The sequence below is a fragment of the Apodemus sylvaticus genome, chromosome 1 (assembly GCF_947179515.1).
Source record: "Apodemus sylvaticus chromosome 1, mApoSyl1.1, whole genome shotgun sequence".
Classification (NCBI taxonomy): Eukaryota; Metazoa; Chordata; class Mammalia; order Rodentia; family Muridae; genus Apodemus; species Apodemus sylvaticus.
The window spans coordinates 199,380,466-199,400,630 of NC_067472.1; the positions used below are offsets into that span (position 1 = coordinate 199,380,466).

Genomic DNA, 20,165 nt, shown 5'->3' on the forward strand with positions numbered 1-20,165 from the left:
CATTTTATTCTTTGATATCTTCAAGCATCTTTTCAGTGTATAATGATCACATCCATCTCCCACTATGCCCCTCTAAGGAGTCCCACGTTCCTTAGTGACTCCACCCCTTTCCATCCTCAACTTCATGTCCTCTTTTTACTGTGAATAATAGCCCAAATGCTACAATAATAACCTAAATGCCCAAATGCTACAGTACTGATTTGCTAGTGGCGTGACATTTGTGGGGCTAACCAAGTGCTCTCTGATAGACTATGAAACCTACACCATAGGAGGAAATTCACTCCTGGTAGGCCTGGTCAAAAACCCATGACTGGGAAACTCACAGGCTCTAGAAGAAAACCTAGTGTTGTTTCACAAAATTGTCATACTGTTAAACTGAATTCTAAATATTTACAATTATAAATATATTTATGCTGTTTCTTTACTTTGGTCAGAGAAGCTTCTTTTGGCTTGGTAGATAGTGATTAATGCACAGATTCATAACTGGCCAGAGTTCTGTATATAAATAACTATGAGTACTCAGAAGTGGATGAGCCATCTGTATCAACCTTCCACCGTTCAAGGCTCAGGGAAATAATAGGAGAGAGAGGTTGAAGAATGTAAGAACTGGTGGATCGGTAGGAGAGCTGTGAAACGATGATTTCTTGGCACCACAAGGCTGTCAACTACCTCAACTTATAGTAGCTATGGTTACTTGCATAAGATCAAGATAGTCAAATCTCCAGCATTGGTGGGTACGGGAGGAGGGCATCTGAGATATCACCACTATTAGAAGAGCCACTGACCAGTTCCAAAAGAGAGAATCACTGTCTTTTAGAGGATGTTCATGCCCTAGTGGATATAAGCATACCACTCTTCCACTTTAACTTTCTCCAGAGGGTTATTCCCAAGAAATCCAATACCATATACCTGATTTTCTTTTTTAATGTTTATGGATGTTTTGTCTGCACGTGTGTGTGTGTGTGTGTGTGTGTGTGTGTGTGTGAACTATATGCATGAAGTTCCCGAAGAAGCCAAAAGGGAGGCAGACACACTGGAAGTGAAGCTACAGATGACTGTAAGCTACCATATGGATGCTGAGGGTGAGGCTCCAGTCCTCTGGAAGAGCAGCAGAGGCGTCTTTCCAGACCAATGCTTCCTGTGTCTTGTTTTTTTATTAATTACTCTATTTATTCACTTTACATCCTGATTGCAGCCCCACTTTCTCATAACAATCCCCCAACTCATACATAGCACCCCTCCACTTCACCTCTGAGAAGTGGGAGGTCACTTCCTGAGACTTAAGGAACCTCCTTTAGGATTTCATGAGTCCTAATAAGCTTTCCTCTGGGTAGAAATGTTTCAATTCAGAGAAAACTGCTGTGTAAATACTGAGAGAGAAAGAGAAAGAGAGAGGGGAGAGAGAGAGAGAGGGAGAGACAGAGACAGAGAGACAGAGAGAGACACACAGAGAGAGACAGACAGACAGACAGAGAGAGACAGAGAGAGAGACACCAAGAGAGAGACAGAGAGAGAGACAGAGACAGAGACAAACAGAGAGAGAGAGAGAACACTAACAGGAAATCAAGTAATCCTGGATAGTGACACAACAGAAACAGCAACCACAGACAAGAGAGTGGGAAATATATTTTTCTACTTTTACTTTATTTCAGTCATGTAAATTGAGGGTATTGGATCAAGGATCAGAAGACATATTCTATATTTCTTGGAGGAAGACATGACAAAAATTCTTTATATTGAATGACAAAGCAACCGACAAACCATATCTATACATGAGGGATGAGAGTCACAAGTCACCTAAGGTAGAGACAGGCCTGGAGAAGACAGGGACAGATGAACACAGCAGCAGAGGGCTTCCAGGAATGATGCTGCAGTCACTTGGCTTGGGGAATTCTCTCTCTCTCTCTCTCTCTCTCTCTCTCTCTCTCTCTCTCTCTCTCTCTCTCTCTCTCCACTCTCATTTTACAGGGGATTAAATATTCACAGGGATCAGCTTGCGCTAAACCTTGATAATCCAGATTTTCGGTTTAGCTCAGTTCCCCCAGGGTCATCTCACACTAGAGCAGGGACAGAGGTGTATACATGGAGAGTTTACTGTGCTTCTGGGAAATTGGAAAACCACAACCTTGAATGCCTCTTCCTGAGACATTTCTAAACTAATACTTACTAGGATTGCCATTATAACCCTGTGACTAGTAGGATGCTCTACTACTAAAAGAAGGAAATGGGTTGTTAGAAAGGTAAGCTATGTGTGTAACTTTTTGAAAGGATTTCTTTTCTTTCTTTTAGACTATGAAAATGTTCCCACACCATCTTTTAACCAAGGGAGTCATGAAAGGAGAATCGGGTGGGAAACAGGTTAGGAAATGATACCATAGCCTCCAGAATGTTTGAGTGGCACTACATCTTAGTATAAATCAGATTTATGTGCATAGAGTCTTCCTTCTAAACTTGCTTCTATGTATGCCTCTGCTCCCAGGAAGCAAAGCAACTGTTTGCAATTGCATGCCAGTCCATACGGTGGCAAGACCTCCTCCACTCTCCATCCTTTAAGGTATTCTATGCATCCAGTGCTCTACAAGTGTTCAGCCATGTTGACAAGGTAGCTTCTATTGCCTCTTCAACGAGACATCATCTTCACAAACTCTGAAGAAAGAAAAAAAGCTTCTGTGAGGCTCCTCCATGAGGCAACTAAAGTTACTTTCTTGAGCTTCTCCTATGCTGCAGATAATGACATTAATCTTTAAGAAATACCTTTAACTCTCTATGACACGGTGTTCATAAAACATACTAAGAGCTTATAAACAGAAATTATTAATACTTTACTTCTTTGTGTGTGTGTGTGTGTGTGTGTGTGTGTGTGCTATATGAATGTATATACAGATGCACAAACACCCGTACATGCATGTGGAGGACAGAGGGGGATATCCAATGTCCTTCTCTAATCCTCCATATTTCATTCTCTTGAGAATTGGTCTCTCACTGAACCTGGGTTTTACTATTTATTGATGTTGTTTTAATATGTGTTTGTATTTTCCCTGCATGCATACCTGTGTGCCATGTGCATGCAGTGCCAAGTGAAAGCAAATAAGGATCTCAGATCTCCTGGAATTGGAGTTGTGAACCTCTTTGGGTGATGTGACCTCTAGAAGAGCAGCCAACACTCTGAACTACTGACCCATCTTTCCAGACTCTTTCCACCATTTTTTTTTTGTTAGTCTGGTAGCCAGGGAACTACCGTGAACCTCTGCTTTCTAGCCCTATCTTCCATCAGTTACAGGCACAGGGTACTGGGTACTATGTATCCAAACTTAGGTTCTCATAACGGGGAAGCAAATGCTCTTACCTACAGAGCTATATTTCTAGACTTTGTTCTGTCTTTCAGTGATTCTGGAAAGTGCCATTCTACAAAATTAAAAGAGTCTAGTAAGGGAAACTGGCCTGTTTCAGATAAAGTGAACAGTAAATAGAAAACCCTGCAGGAAAAGATAACATTACATTTTTAGACTTAATTCCAGATGAATTTGCTGGCCCCACTGTGTCTTGAGGTCATCCTATCCTTCCCTTGCTTATAGTTGGGCTAAAGACCTGTCTGATAGCCTCACTTCTATTTTCCCTCACTTTCACTGGTGCACATAGTACATCTAAGACTCATAAAATCCAGCAGGTACCAATCACATTTACTAAGTTTCCATTTGGGAACCTGTAGAGCAGATATGGTTTACAAACACACACACACACACACACACACACACACACACACACACACGCACATACACTGTCCATTGACCTCACACACAAACACTAGAGAGGGAAAGGAGGAGAAGAGAGACCTCAGTTGTACTGCATCATAGAAACAAACACAAGATATGTTCCATAGAAAAGAAAAAAAAAAAAAAAACTCCTGTAAGGCTCACAGTCAGGCTTAATGCATTCAGTCAAGGGAAAGGGGATATTCTGGAAAAGGGGGAATTGCCTTGTTTCCTTGAAGGATATGTAAGTCTTATAAGTGCAACAAGAGTTCAGGACATAGTTACAAAGGAAGGATGAAGAATAGGAAACATTTTCCCCAGAGCATACCAATTCAAGTCATAGTTGCAAAAGATAAGAATGGGTAGGCTAAATAGGCATGGACGTGAAAAACAGACTGTAGATTTTGGCCTAGCCTGAGTAGCTAGATGCCGAATACTTTAATTCAGAGAATATCACAATTTAAACTTGATATAGCCAAGTTCAAATTTGCCTCCCTCAAATATGACTCTACAGAGTACTAGTTCATAGTTATTATCACCTTGATACAACCTAGAGTTGTGGAAGGGGAAATCTCAGCTGAATAACTACCAGAATCAGATTGGCTTGTGGGCATACCTGTGGGGCTTTGTTTGGTTACTAATTGGTACAAGAGTCCCCAGTCTATGCTGGGCAACACCATTCCCTGTATAAGTGGTTTTGGGCTACATGAAAAAGCTAGCTGAGAAAAGGCTAGGGAGTGAGCTGTTTTATCACAGCAACACAAATGAAATTAGAACACACCTTCAAATGAGAATGTGGAGAAGATTAAAGAGTGGCTAACCTGGAGAACCACATAGAGAAATCACAGGTGTAGATTCCTGGATCTCTGCCCAAAGTATTACCTTCAAAGTCAACAGTGCCATCTCCATTGATATCAGCCTCCTGTACCACCTCAGCAATCTCCCGGGGTGTGAGCTTCTCCCCCAGCAGCCTCTGCATAGTCTGCTGCAGCTCTGCCAGTGTGATCTCCCCATCTCCATTGGCATCAAACTAAACAGAAACAATGAGACTAGATCAGCTTTACAGGAAAGAATGGCTTTGAGGAAGGTCACAGTTCTAGTTACTAACTGAAGCCAAGAACTAAGCTAAGCACTTAAGACAAATCACCTACTATAATATTAGCTCATCAACATTATTCTTTTAAATTTTCACCTACATTATTTTAAAGGTATTTATTAGGGTGTCATTTATATACAAAGAGATATGTATATGTATAATGCATTCAACTAGATGAGTTTGAACATATGTATAGACTCAAGGAATCATCATCATACAACTAGATGAATTTGGACAAATTATCATGAAGTAGTATGATAGATATGTCATGACCAGGAGCTTCTGTTTTCTTTCCATGTCTTTAAAAAAATTATTACATTTATTTGTTTGTTTTTGTTGTTTATTTAGTTAGTTAGTTATTCATTCATTTATTTTACACTCCAGATTTTACACTCCCCTCCTGTTCCACCCTCTGACTGTTCTGCATGCTATACCTCCTCCACAGCCCCTTACCCCCATGAGGATGTCCCTACCACTCCCCTACTCAACCAGATCTCTAAACTCCCTGGGGCTTCCAATCTGTTGAGGGTTGGGTGCTTCTCCTCCTGAACCCAAACTGGGCAGTCCTCTGCTGAATATGTGTTGGAAATCTCATAACAGCTGGTATGCGCTGCCTGGGGTAGTCCAGTGATCTTGAGGGTCTAGGTTAAATGAGACTGCTGGTCCTTCTATAGGGTCACCCTCCTCCTCAGCTTCTTCCAAACTTTCTTGAATTCAAGGGGCAAGAATCTTCTGTCCATTGGTTGGGTGCAAATATCTGCATAATTGTTTGTTTATGTATGTGTACACATGTGGCCACATACATTTCATGAAGCACTGTGAAGGTTAGATATCAATTTGCCAGACCTACTATATGAGTCCTGAGGACTGAATGTATATCATGAGACTTTTTTAATATTATCCTTTGTCACTATGAATATTATATTCTCATAAATATTAAATTTCTTTCTGATTTTATTCAGTCATAAAGGAAAATTTAATCATGACATTTGTAAGAAAATGGATGGTACTGAAAATCATTGTGTTAAGCGAACCAGATTCAGAAATGAAACTAGAAAGCAGACAATAAGAGGGGAAGAAGAGATGGAAAGATTGTCCATGCTCATGGATTGGCAGGATTAATATATTAAAAATGGCCCTCCCCCCCCCATTCTGTCGAGGTGCTAGACCTGTGCCACATCTGCCGCGGGGAAGACCCTATTTCCTTATACTTTCTAGAAAACTGGCAGGAGCACTGCATTCAGTAAGAACCACCCCTCACCATTAGAGGACCAGAGCTGCTCTGGGATTCACTACCCAGCAACCTCCAGATTACCACTTCCCTTCCATCCCTTCTACCCCTCCCTCCTCACCCACCACTGCCCCGTTCCTTCGAATGTCATAGACCCATGCCACTTCTGCCATGGGGAAGATCCTACTTCCTGATACTTTCTAGAGAACTGGCAGCAGCAGGGCATTCAAGAACCGGCAGTAGCAGGACATTTGAGAACTAGAAGCCTGCAGGGCATTTGACCCTTGCCAAGTCTGCCACAGGGAAGACTCCATATCCTGAAACTTCCTAGAGAACCAGCTGTATGAAGGGCATTTGAGAGAAAGGGAATCCCAGTAGTACAGAAACACAGGCCTATAGGACAGAGGAGTTAGTCATAGCAAGACCAGCTAACACCAGAGATAACTACATGGCCAAAAGCAAACGCAAGATCATTACCAACAGAAACTGAGGCAACATGGCACCATCAGCCCAGTTCTCCCACAACAGCAAATCCTGGATTTGCTGTTGTGGGAGAATCCATCACATCAGAAAAACAAGAGCTGGATTTAAAATCACATCTGAAGATGCTGATGGAAGACTTCAAGAAGAACATAAATGGCTTCCTTAAAGAAATACAGGAGAACATGGGTCAACAGGTAGAAGCCATTAAAGAGAAAACACAAAAATCCCGTAAAGAAATACAAGAGAATATTGATCAATAGGTAGAAGCCCTTAAAGAGGAAAAACAAAAATCCCTTTTAAAAATACGGGAGAATATGGGTCAACAGGTAAAAGCCCTTAAAGAGTTTTCCACAAAAATCCCATAGGGAATTATGGGAGAACATGGGTCAGCATGTAGAAGCTCTTAAAGAGGAATCACAAAAATCCCTAAAAAAACACAAAAGAACATGGGTCAACAGGTAAAAGCCCTTAAAGAGGAAACACAAAAATTCCTTAAATAATTTCAGGAAAAAAACAAACGAACAAGTGAAGGAACAGAACAAATCTATCCAAGATCTAAAAATGGAAGTAGAAACAATAAAGAAATCACAACGTGAGACATCTCTAGAGATAGAAAACCTTGGAAAGAATTCAAGAGTCATAGATCCAAGCATCAACAACAGAATACAAGAGATAGAAGAAAGAATCTCAGATGTTGAAGATTCCATAGAAAACATTGACTCAACAATCAAAGAAAATGCAAAAAGCAAAAAGCTTGTAACCCAAAACATCCAAGAAATCCAGGACACAATGAGAAGACCTATAGGGACTATAGGTATAGAAGAGAGTGATGATTTACATCTGAAAGGCCCAGTAAGTATCTTCTACAAAATTATAGATGAAAGCTTCCCTAACCTAAAAAAGAGATGCCTATGAACATACAAGAAGCCTACAGAACTCCAAACACACTGGACCAGAGCAGAAATTCCTCCCATCACATAATAATCAAAACACCAAATGTACTAAACAAAGAATATTAAAATCAGTAAAAGAAAAAGTCAAGCAACTAATAAAGACAGAGCTATCAGAATTACACAAGACTTCACACCAGAGACTGAGAAAGGCAGAAGATCCTGGGAAGATGTCAAACAGACCCTAAGAAAACATAAGTGTCAGACCAGACTACATTACCCAGAAAAACTTTCAATTATCATAGACAGAGAAAACAAGAGATTGTATAACAAAAGCAAATTTATACAATATCTTTCCATAAATTCAGCTCTATAAAGGATAATAGGTGGAAAATACCAATTCAAGGCAGGAAACCACACCATAGAAAAAGCAATAAGGTAATCTTTCAGCAACCCCAATAGAAGATAGATACACAACCAGAATTTCATCTTTAACTAAGAAGGTAACCGTAAGCAATAATCACTTTTCCTTAATATCTCTTGAAATCAATGGTCTCAATTTCCCTATAAAAAGACATAGAATAACAGACTGGATACTTAAACAGGACCCGACCTTTTGCTACATACAAGAAACCCACCCCAGTGACAAAGACACTCACTACCTCAGAGTCAAAGGTTGGAAAACAATTTTCCAAGCAGATGGTCCTAAGAAACAAGCTGGAATGGCCATTCTTATATCAGACAAAATTGACTTTCAACCAAAAGTTGTCAAAAAAGATAAAGAGGGACACTTCAAAGGAAAAGTTTAACAAGATGAACTCTCAATTCTGAACATCTATGCTCCCAATGCAAGGGCAACCACATTCATAAAAGAAACTTTACTAGAGCTCAAAGCACACATTGTATCCCACACAATAATTGTGGGAGTCTTCAACACCCCACTCTCAAAAAATGGACAAGTCATGGAAACAGAAACTAACCAGAGACACAGTGAAACTAACAGAAGTTATGGACCAAATGGATCTAATAGATATTTATAGAACATTCCATCCTTAAGTAAACAAATATACCTTCTCAGCACCTCATGGTACCTTCTCCAAAATTAACCAGGCAATTGGTCACAAAACAGATCTCAACATATACAGGAATACTGAAATGCACCTTATCAGATCACCACAGCCTAAGGCTGGTCTTAAGCTCAAACAAAAACAACAGAAAACACACATACACCTGGACTATGAACAATGCTCTTCCCAATGATAGCTTGGTCAAGGAAGAAATAAGGAAAGAAATCAAAACCTTTTTAGAATTTAATGAAAATGAAGACACATCATACCAAAATTTATGGGACACAATGAAAGCAGTGCTAAGAGGAAAACTCATAGTTCTGAGTGCCTCCAAAAAGAGAATGGAGAGAGTCTACACTAACAGTTTAACAGTGCAATTGAAAGCTCTAGAACGAAAAGAAGTAAATACACCCAAGAGGAGTAGATGACAGGAAATAATCTGTGGTCTTCAATAGCAACAAAAACAACAGAAACCCCACATACACATGGAAACTGAACAATACTCTACTCAATGATAAGTTAGTCAAGAAAGAAAGAAAGAAAGAAAGAAAGAAAGAAAGAAAGAAAGAAAGAAAGAAAGAAAGAAAGAAAGAAAGAAAGAAAGAAAGAAAGAAAGAAGGAAGGAAGGAAGGAAGGAAGGAAGGAAGGAAGGAAGGAAGGAAGGAAGGAAGGAAGGAAGGAAGGAAGGAAGGAAGAAATCAAAGACTTTTTAGAATTTGATGAAAATGAAAGCACAACATACCCAAATTTATGGGACACAATGAAAGCAGTGCTGAGAGGAAAACTCATAGCCCTGAGTGCCTCCAAAAAGAAGCTAGAGAGAGCATACACTAGCAGCTTAACCACACACCTGAAAGACCAGGAACATAAAGAAGATAATTCACCCAAGAGGGGTAGAAGACAGGAAATCATCAAACTCAGGGCTGAAATCCAGCAAGTAGAAACAAAGGAACCCATACAAAGAATCAAAAAACTGCTCTTGCTTCTCTTACTCACTTAGCCTCTCTCTTGCCCTCTTGGGCTCTCTTCCCTTCCCCCTTCCCTTGCTGCCTCTCTCCATGTGGTCAGGACTGGCCTCTAATCCTCTTCTCTTCTCTTCTCTTCTCTTCTCTTCTCTTCTCTTCTCTTCTCTTCTCTTCTCTTCTCTTCTCTCTTCTCTTCCCCCCTCTCTCTCTCTCTCTCTCTCTCTCTCTCTCTCTCTCTCTCTGCCTTTCTCTGCCTCTACTACCCCCTTAACTTGCATCCCATGCCCTGAATAAACTTTATTCTATGATTTAAAAAAAGAATCAACAAAACCAGGAACCGGTTCTTTGAGAAAATCAACAAGATAGATAAACCTTTAGCCAGACTAACCAGAGGGCACAGAGACAGTATCCAACGTAACAAAATCTGAAATGAAAAGGGAGAAATATCAACAGAAACTGAGGAAAGTAAAAAAAAATCATCAGATCCTACTACGAAAGCCTATACTCAACATAACTGGAAAATCTGCATGAAATGGTCAATTTCATAGACAGATGCAAAATACCAAAGTTAATCAGAACCAGATAGACCATCTAAACAGTCCCATAATCCCTAAAGAAATAGAAGTGGTCATTGACAGTCTCCCAACTAAAAAAAGCACAGGACCAGATGGTTTTAGTACAGAATTCTACCAGACCTTCAAAAAAGACATAACACCAATACTCTTCAAATTATTTCACAAAATAGAAACAGAAGGAACACTACCCAACTTATTCTATGAAGCCACAATTACACTGATACCAAAACTACACAAAGATACAACAAAGAAAGAGAACTTCAGACCAATTTCCCTTATGAATATCAATGCAAAAATACTCAATAAAATTCTTGCCAACCAAATCCAAGAACATATGAAAACGATCATCCACCATGATCAAGTAGGCTTCATCCCAGGGATGCAGGAATGGCTCAATATATGGAAATCCATCAATGCAATCCACTATATAAACAAACTCAAAAAAACCACATGGTCATTTCATTAGATGCTGAAAAAAGCATTTGACAAAATTCAGCATCCTTTCATGTTAAAGGTCTTGGAAAGGACAGGAATTCAAGGCTCATATCTAAACATAGTAAAAGCAATATACAGCAAACCAGTAGCCAACATCAAACTAAATGAAGAGAAACTTGAAGCAATCCTACTAAAATCAGCAACTAGAAAAGGTTGCTCTCTCTCTCTCCATATCTTTTCAATATAGTTCTTGAAGTTCTAGCTAGAGCAATTAGACAACATAAGGAGGTCAAAGAGATACAAATTGGAAAGGAAGAAGTCAAACTATCACTATTTGCAGATGATATGATAGTATAGTTAAGTGACCCAAAAAACTCCACCAGAGAACTCTTACACCTGATATACAACTTCAGCAAAGTGGTTGGTTATAAAATCAACTCAAGCAAATCAGTAGCCTTCCTATACTCAAGGGATAAACAAACTGAGAAAGAAATTATGGAAATGACACCCCTCACAATAGCCACAAACAATATAAAGTATTTTGGTGTGACTCTAACCAAATAAGTGAAAGATCTGTATGACAAGAACTTCAGGTTTCTGAAGAAGAAAATCGAAGAAGACCTCAGAAAATGGAAAAATCTTCCATGCTTGTGGATTGGCAGGATGAATATAGTTAAAATGGCCATCTTGCCAAAAGCAATATACAGATTCAATGCAATCTCTATCAAAATCCCAACTCAGTTCTTCATAGAGTTAGAAAGAGCAATTCTCAAATTCATCTGGAATAACAAAAAACCCAGGATAGCTAAAACTATTCTCAACAGTAAAAGAACTTCTGGGGGAATCAGTATCCAGACCTCAAACATTACTACAGAGCAATAGTGTTAAAAACTGCACGGTATTGGTACAGTGACAGGCAGGTAGATGAATGGAATAGAATTGAAGATCCAGAAATGAAGCCTATGACCTATGGTCACTTGATCTTTGCCAAAGGAGTTAAAACCATCCAGTAGAAAAAAGATAGCCTTTTCAACAAATGGTGCTGGTTCAACTGGAGGTCAGCAGGCAGAAGAATGCAAATCAAACCATTCTTATCTCCTTGTGCTAACCTCAAGTACAAAGGACCTCCACATAAAAGCAGACACAGTGAAGCTAATAGAAAAGAAACTAGGGAAGAGCATTGAGCTAATGGGCACAGGGAAAAGTTTCTGAACAGAACACCAATAGTGTATGCTCTAAGATCAAGAATTGACAAATGGGATCTCATAAATTTACAAAGTTTCTGTAAGGCAAAGGACACTGTCAAAGGGAAAAACAGCAACCAACAAATTGGTTGGTGAAAAGATCTTCACCAATCCTACATCCTATAGAGGGCTAATATCCAATATATACAAAGAACTCAAGAAGTTAGACTCCAGAGAGCCAAATAACCCTCTTAGAAATGGTGTACAAAGCTAAACAACTTTCTTTTTTGTCTCCTTTTTTTATTGAATATCATCTTCATTTACATTGCCATGGTAAAACCATTCCCAATTTCCCCCCTCCCCAAAGACCCCCAACCCCTCCTCCCTCCCCTGCCTCCAAGTATATGCCCCTCCACCCGGCACACTCCCACCTCCCCCCCCCACCTCGGTTTCCCTTTGTTGGGGCCTCTGTTGAGCCGTTACCTGACCAAGGACCATTCCTTCCACTGATGCCCAATAAGGCCTTCCTCTGCCACATTTTTGACTGGAACCATGTATGCCCCTTGGTTGATGGTTCAGTCTCTGGGAGTCTTGGGGCATCTGGGTGGCGGAAATCATTGTTCCTCCCATGGAGCTGCTGTCCCCTGAGTTTTTCTTTTTTTTTTAATTACTGATATATTTTTATATACATTTCAAATGATTTCCCCTTTTCTGGGTCCCCACTCCCCGCAAGTCCCATAAGCCCTCTTCTGTCCCCCTGTTCTTCCATCCACCCCTTCCCATTTCCCTGTTCTGGAATTCCCCTATACTCTTGCACTGAGTCTTTCCAGAACCAGGGGCCATTCCTCCATTCTTTTTGGACATCATTTAATTTGTGGATTATGTCCTGGGTATTCAAAGTTTCTAGGCTAATATCCACTTATCAGTGAGTGCATACCATGATTGATCTTTTGAGACTGGGTTACCTCACTTAGTATGATGTTCTCCAGCTCCATCCATTTGTCTAAGAATTTCATGAATTCATTGTTTCTAATGGCTGAATAGTACTCCATTGTGTAAATATACCACATTTTTTGTATCCATTCCTCCGTTGAAGGACACCTAGGTTCTTTCCAGCTTCTGGCTACTACAAATAGGGCTGCTATGAACATAGTGGAGCATGTGTCCTTATTGCATGCTGAAGAATCCTCTGGATATATGCCCAGGAGAGGTATAACAGGGTCCTCAGGAAGTGACATGCCCAGTTTTCTGAGGAACTGCCAGACTGACTTCCAGAGTGGTTGCACCATCTTGCAATCCCACCAGCAGTGGAGGAGTGTTCCTCTTTCTCCACATCCTAGCCAACACCTGCTGTCTCCTGAGCTTTTGACCTTAGCCATTCTGAGTGGTGTGAGGTGAAATCCCAGGGTTGTTTTGATTTGCATTTCCCTGATAGCTAAGGATGCTGAACATTTCTTTAGGTGCTTTAGAGCCATTTGAGTTTCCTCAGTTGAGAATTCTCTGTTGAGCTCTGTACCCATTTTTTTTTATAGAGTTATTTGACTCTCTGGAGACTAACTTCTTGAGTTCTTTGTATACATTGGATATTAACCCTCTATCGAATGTAGGGTGAGTAAAGATATTTTGCCAAATTGTTGGTTGCCATTTTGTCCTATTGACCGTGTTCTTTGCCTTACAGAAATTTTGCAGTTTTATGAGATCCTATTTGTCAATTCTTGTTCTTAGAGCATAGGCCATTGGTGTTCTGTTCTCAAACTTTTCTCCTGTGCCCATGTGTTCAAGATTCGTCTCCACTTTCTCCTCTATAAGCTTCAATATGTCTGGTTTTATGTGCAGATCCTCGATCCACATGGACTTGAGCTTTGTACAAAGAGATAAGAATGGGTCAATTTGCATTTTCCTGCATGCAGATTTCTAGTTGATCCAGCACCATTTGTTAAATGTCCTTTTTCCACTGGATGTTTTTAGCTCCTTTGTCAAATATCAAGTGACAGTATGTGTGTGGGTTCTTTTCTGGGTCTTCAATTCTATTCCATTGATCTTCCTGCCTGTCTGCATACAAATACCAAACAGTTTTTTATCATGATTGCTTTGTAATAGAGCTTGAGGTCAGGGACAGTGATTCGCCCAGAAGATCTTTTGTTTGTGGAGAATAGTTTTCCAGATGAATTTGAGTATTGCTCTTTCTAGATCTATGAAAAATTGATTTGGGATTTTGATGGGGATTGCATTGAAAGGCAGACCTATCAGAATTACACCAGACTTGTCTCCAGAGACTATGAAAGCCAGAAGAGCCTGGGCAGATGTCATACAGACTCTAAGAGAACATAAATTTCAGCCCAGACTACTATACCCAGCAAAACTGCCATTTTGCCATGTCCCACCCCCTTGCTAGGGTATTCTAGGCAGGTGCTCTACTACGGTCCCACATCCCTAACCCCTCACTGGGGGATTCTAGGCAGGGGCTGTACCACTGAGCCACGCCCCCAGCCCTCCACTGGGGGATTCTAGGCAGGGCTCTACCACTGAGCCACATCCCCAGCTCCCCACTAGGGATTCTAGGCAGGGGCTCTACCACTGAGCCACGCCCCCAGCCCCTCACTGGAGGATTCTAGGCAGGGGCTCTACCACTGAGCTATGTCCCCACATCCTAGAGACTTTGTCTGTTTTTTGTTATGTCCATCATTTGGTCTTGGCTCCCTTCTACAAACATTTTCCTATCTATCACATAACTTCTGCCCTAGAATGTGATCCCTGTCCTTGAATGTGCTTTCATTAAACAGTTCTGCCCATCTAAAATTATTAAACTCTTAGATTCTTCCTTCCTATAGCAGGAACCAAGAGGTCCCATCCTGGGGCAACAGAGGGTACTGGATATCATCTGTGATCTTTGAGCTTCAGTTTCTTCATATGTATGATAGGAATTGTATTTACTCCTAATATTGTATGGGAGGGTCAAATCAGATAAATGCATATTGCCAAATGTTTGTAATATGGTATTCTCCTTCCTTGTACCTAGCCACAAATAGTTGATTTTGGTGGGAACTCTCTGTGGTGTAGACTAAGAAAATTAGCCCCTCGATGTCTCCCTTGCCCATCTCTCAGTATTTTGGCATTATTAACTTACCTCCTTGAAGGCATCTCGCATCTCCTGGACACCAATCATCCCTGCTGTTTCTGCAAGCAATTTGGGGGTCATCAGTTCCACAAAGTCTTCAAAGTCTACACGTCCACCAACTGAGGAAGAAGGAACATAGTTAGCAAGGATTCTACAGGCTCTGAGTTTCCATCCCTTCACTTTCCCATTCAAGCCATAAATAGGTCAGCTCCCAGCCTCCTGCATGCTAAGGTTTTTCTTTGAGTTTCTACCCCTACCCAGCCAAGTCAAGTTCTCAGGTGAGAACTTGACTAATATGAACTTATTAGACAAGGGATATACACATAACTAGGTGACCTTCATAAAGTCTCTTTAATTTTTATTCATATTAAACTCAGTCTGTCTCTCTGTCTCTCTTTGTCTCTCTGTCTCTCTTTCTCTCTCTTTCTCTCTCTCTCTCTCTCTCTCTCTGTGAGTGAGTGTGTGTGTGTGTGTGTGTGTGTGTGTGTGTGTGTGTGTGTGTACATAAATGCAGTTACCTCAGAGAACAGAAGATGGAGTTACAGATGGCTGAGCTACCCAACATGGATGCTGGGATCCAAACTCAGGTCCTTTGCAAAAGCAGTAGACACTCTCAACCACTGAGTCATCTGTCCAGACCCACTCAGCAAATCTCTTATTGGCCTAAAGCTTATGCATTGCCCCCTCTATAGACCAATAGAAGAAATACAGATTTAAATGTGGACTAGTCTCTTTGAGGTATGATGACACCTTTGTGTCCATTAAAGACTTGTGCCAAGACATCCATGGCATATCATATAAAGCAAGTCAATGCTCAAGTTCCTGTCATAAGTGGCATAATGTATGTATCTTGCATTTGCAGTCTCCCATATGTTCTAGTTACCTCTAGATTTTCCATTATCTACTATACTGAGATGCTCTGTGAATAACAGCTGTGCTGTATTATTTAGGAAACATGGGAAGAAAGTCCTTATGTGTTTAATGCAGATACAGTTTATTTTCTAAATATTTTCTGCTGCACTTGCTTGAACATGCAGATAATGGAAGCAGCAAACAGAGACTTAACTACTATTATGACATGAAATTAAATCTTCTTATCTCAGATTGATACCCAAGAGCCAACCTAATTCTGGCTTCAATCACAGAAGTGACTTTGATTCCCATTTAACGATGCATCCCTGAGCAGTGCTACTGCATGGCACTGGCACCAAGTCCAGGCTCATGGTCTACACCCATCAAGCCCCACTACAGAGAACTCTACTGATAAAAAGTTACATTCAGTAAGGGCTCATGGGGAATATGACCTTTCCCACAGTGGCACCCCTTCCTTTCTACAACATGATGAATAAGTAAGCCATGATCATGTCTTTACTTGATATATGGGGAAACTGAAAACCAGGAATATTCCAGAAGTATTCCACTATTAAAAATGACTACAATAAGTAAATAATGAAAGTGGGACTCATGGGCAAGGTGGATGATTTAGACGGTAAAAAGGAGTTCCTGCCCAACTTGATGACACTGATTTCAAGCCCTAGAACCCACATGGTGAAAGAAAAAAGCCAGCTCCTTCAAATTGTTCTCTGATTAGGACCCAAATACTGTGGTGTCTACATGTACCCCTATCCTCCCTCAAAACACAAAAGAATTAAAATTTAAAATTTTAAAGTAGGAAGTTAGAGAGCTTCGCTAGTAAGTTTACTACCTATTCCTGCAGAAGACCGGGGTTTAGTTCTCAGAACTCATGTGGCAGCTCATGACTATGGATAACCCAGCTCTAGGGGACCTGAGACACTCTTCTGGCCTCTGCAAGGTGTCACGTGCATGCTTGGTGAACAGACATACATGCAGACAAAACATTCATACACATTATTTTTTAATCTTTAACACTGTTAATGATAAAAGATGCAACTAGTATCTATAGCCATCTCTTAATAACTACTTCAAATGCAGCCTCTTCAAGCATAGTCTGAGCTGCTTTCTGGAAGATGGCTCTTCCCCTTAACGAACTTCCTATTTAAAGTAAACATCTTTTTATTCTTACTCCCACCCTGTCCCCAACTCCAGGCATGTCTCCTGCCCCTTGTCCTCACGGTTCATTCGGATTTGCTGGCCCAACTCAGTCAACTCCATCTCTGTAGGCATGTAACCCATCGTTCTCATGAGATTGCCCAAATCCTTGTAAGAGATGAACCCATCTCGGTCCTTATCAAATTCAAGAAATGCTTCCCGGAGCTCTAAAAGTTAAGGGAGAAGAGTGTTAGAGCAACCTGAAACAGCCATCAGAGATGACTGGTATCCTTTGAAACTATCGATGAGACATGGCTAGAGATTCTACAAAGAATACATTTAATGAAGTAAGCAGGGATATGAAAAAATGTGCTAGCAAGAAGATGACCCTAAAAGCACTGAAGTTCTCGGACTCTTGAGTAAATTTGCAAGAGATCTAAAAATAAAAAAATAAAAAAACCAACCCCCCCCCAAAAGGCAACTTTTTTTCTTTCTTTTTTTTTATTTGATATATTTTTTATTTACATTTCAAATGATTTCCTCTCTCCTGGCTCCCCACTCCCCAGAATCACTCTAAAATCAGTATCATTTCTGAGTCTCTGACTTACACAAATGAAACAGACCCCTGTCAACAATCAAGGAGCATAACCAAAAAAACTCAGAATGAAATTTGAAGATTATATTTGATTAGGGACACAGGAGAAAAGGAATCTTCACACGGGGTAATTTAGACAGAAATGCAGGAGAAGAGGGCAGTAATGGGTGGCTATGTGAAAAGGCATCTGAGAAAGGAATTACCATCAATCTCGTCTTGTCCCAGTGGTCTCTCCTGAAAAGAACACAGGGGAGGAGATTGAAAGAGTCAGAAATCTAATCCCCGCCTCCCCAAACAAGCCAGTTGTTTCTGGTCCTTTATAGTCTTCCTCTAACTTTCATCTTCCTCCCTGCAATACAGCTTCCATCCCCAGCTCTTCTCTAATGACCCTCTTCTCCCATCCCCACTCATTTCTTGTCTCACATCCTTGCATCTTAATCTCCCACTTTCTGTCCTAAACATCCTGGGATCAGAATTTCTTCACCAGATAAAGAAAGTACAATATATCTCATCTACTGTGTTCAGAGGGATACCTGTGTGAGTTTATTCATTATACTTATGCCTCAGAATCACATCACTGAGGTAGACTCAGATATTCTTATCTTACCCATGAGAAGCTAAAGAACAGAAAGATTTAATGAACCTACTAAAGGTCACACAGCTCGTAAATGGAGTATTCCCTTTCAAGGGAGAGATACATAAGTTTGTTCTATTTTTCTTTTCTTTGTTTGTTTATTTGTTTTGAAATGCAAGTACATGCCAAGTACTTGTGAGGGATCAGAGGACAATTTGAGGCAATCAGTTCTCTCCATCTACAAACCTGGAAGTAGAACTCATGTCACTAGACTTAGCAACACATCCCTTTGCCTTCTGCTCCATCTCATTGGCCCCTATTTATTTATTCTATTATTCATTGATAAACTAACAGCTAAGAAGAACTTCTAATTCTCCTGCCTCCATCTGCCAGCCACTAGAATTACACAGACAACCCACCATACCCACTTGTATGGTACTGGGGTTTGAATCTACCTCATAAATGCCAAATAAACTCTACAAGCTAAGGTATATTCAGATGCTTCAACCATTAAAAACAATTTTATGTTATCACCAGAAACAGTTTTACATCACAATGTTGTCACACACCTATATCATTGTTCTTTGCTGACTTTGACACCACCACATCTAGCACATGCTCCATTCTTCCTAGTCCTATTTCTTTCCCAAAATATTACACTATTCTGTTTTATGACATGCATACTGCTTTGAAGTCACTCAAAGATCAGACATACAACTGAAATGCAGGACTCCTGACTCCTATGGCAAATTCTTTCTGCTACATCCCACTAACTCTAGCACATCTATCCTCATTCCTGGGGTGAGCTTCCCCTTGTGTGAAACCAGTACTCAGGGGGGTTTCCATAAAATGCTCAGTGTCAGTCTTACATCTAGGAATTGCTGGTCATTGTTTCCTAATCATAGGTACACCCAAAGGCAAGCTTGGTTAGCAGGTATAATGCCTGGTAATTAACTTCTATCAACCTTATTCTTGGAGACCTCACTTTGGATTTTCTTTCTTCTTTTCTTCCCATCTCTTACCTTCCCTCGTCTCTTCTCCCTCTCTCCTTCCTATTTTTCCTTCCTTTCTTTTGTCTTACCTGGCTTGCCTTACTGTGACCCATGTTCCCTCACCTTCTCTTCCCTTCTACCTTCTCACCTTACTTCTCTCACCTCTCCTTTCTTTTATTTTCTTCTCTGGTGATTTTAAATCCTTACAATGAAGAACATGCTTCTGAGACTCAAATGTGACTGAATAAGTAAATAAATAAGAAAATTAACAGATGGATGGATGGACGGGTAGACAGACAGACAGACAGAGACACTTGTTGGCTGTACAGGTTTAAAACAAAATACTTCATGACTTAATGGCCTCAGTTTACAAGTTTATTCTCTTGTAAAATAGGAATGAAATTACACCCAACCTCATGTGCTGTTCTGAGGACTGAATGCCATCAAGCATGTAAAGCCTTTTTCAAAGGACTAGACAAACAGCAAGACTTAATAATCAGTATCTATTGTTAATATCATCAGCAGGATCATCACAATAAACATCGTCATCAGAAGCAGCAGCACCACCACCATCACTATCATCATTGTCATGACCATTCTCATCACCACCAGCAGAAGCAGCATCACCATCATCACCATCATCAGTGTATGATTTCCCATATGAAACAATCATGCTATCAACAATGGCTCCATACCATCTCTCTTTTATATTTGTCTCACTCCATCATCCCCCTCTGCTTCTGACCTCTGATCCCTGATCCTTATGCCTACACAGTGCTACCGGAGCTTCAGCTCATTCTCTCTCTCTCTCTCTCTCCACCAGTTCCCCCTGTTGCTCAGCATTTGCATATCCTTTCTTTTCCCCATGCCCCAGATCTCTTTGCTCTTCCTACCATCCTCTGCACCATCCCCACCTTACCCGTTGCTTCTCAGCAATGCCTTTTCTCAAGAAGATGCAGGCAGGGCCCATGGGAAACTGCATCGGAGCAGGTAGAGTTCACCAAGCTCTGATGTCAAGATGACGCCTCCTTCCTGCTTCCTTGTAGCAGGCAACCCAGCTTACTGATGATCTCAATCCTTTGCAAACTCCTCCTGTCTTTCTTAGCCTCTCCCTCAGTCCCTGTGAGAGATCTGTGACAACTCATGGAAAAACTCTATTCAGACAGAGTAATCAGAGCTCTTCCTACCTCCCATTTAT

At 40.6% G+C, this 20,165-nt stretch overlaps 1 protein-coding gene across 1 annotated transcript; it reads right to left on the minus strand.

Annotated features, from left to right (window-relative positions):
* Positions 1–2,410: 2,410 nt before the first annotated feature.
* On the minus strand, positions 2,411–19,949 carry Cabp5 (calcium binding protein 5). Its single transcript, XM_052180953.1, has 6 exons — positions 19,887–19,949; positions 17,605–17,635; positions 16,890–17,033; positions 14,806–14,915; positions 4,635–4,782; positions 2,411–2,646 (listed from the first exon to the last, which is right to left on the minus strand). Exons 1-6 carry the CDS (start codon positions 19,947–19,949, stop codon positions 2,621–2,623), a joined length of 522 nt encoding a protein of 173 aa, XP_052036913.1. The 3' UTR covers positions 2,411–2,620.
* Between the last annotated feature and the right edge of the window lie 216 nt (positions 19,950–20,165).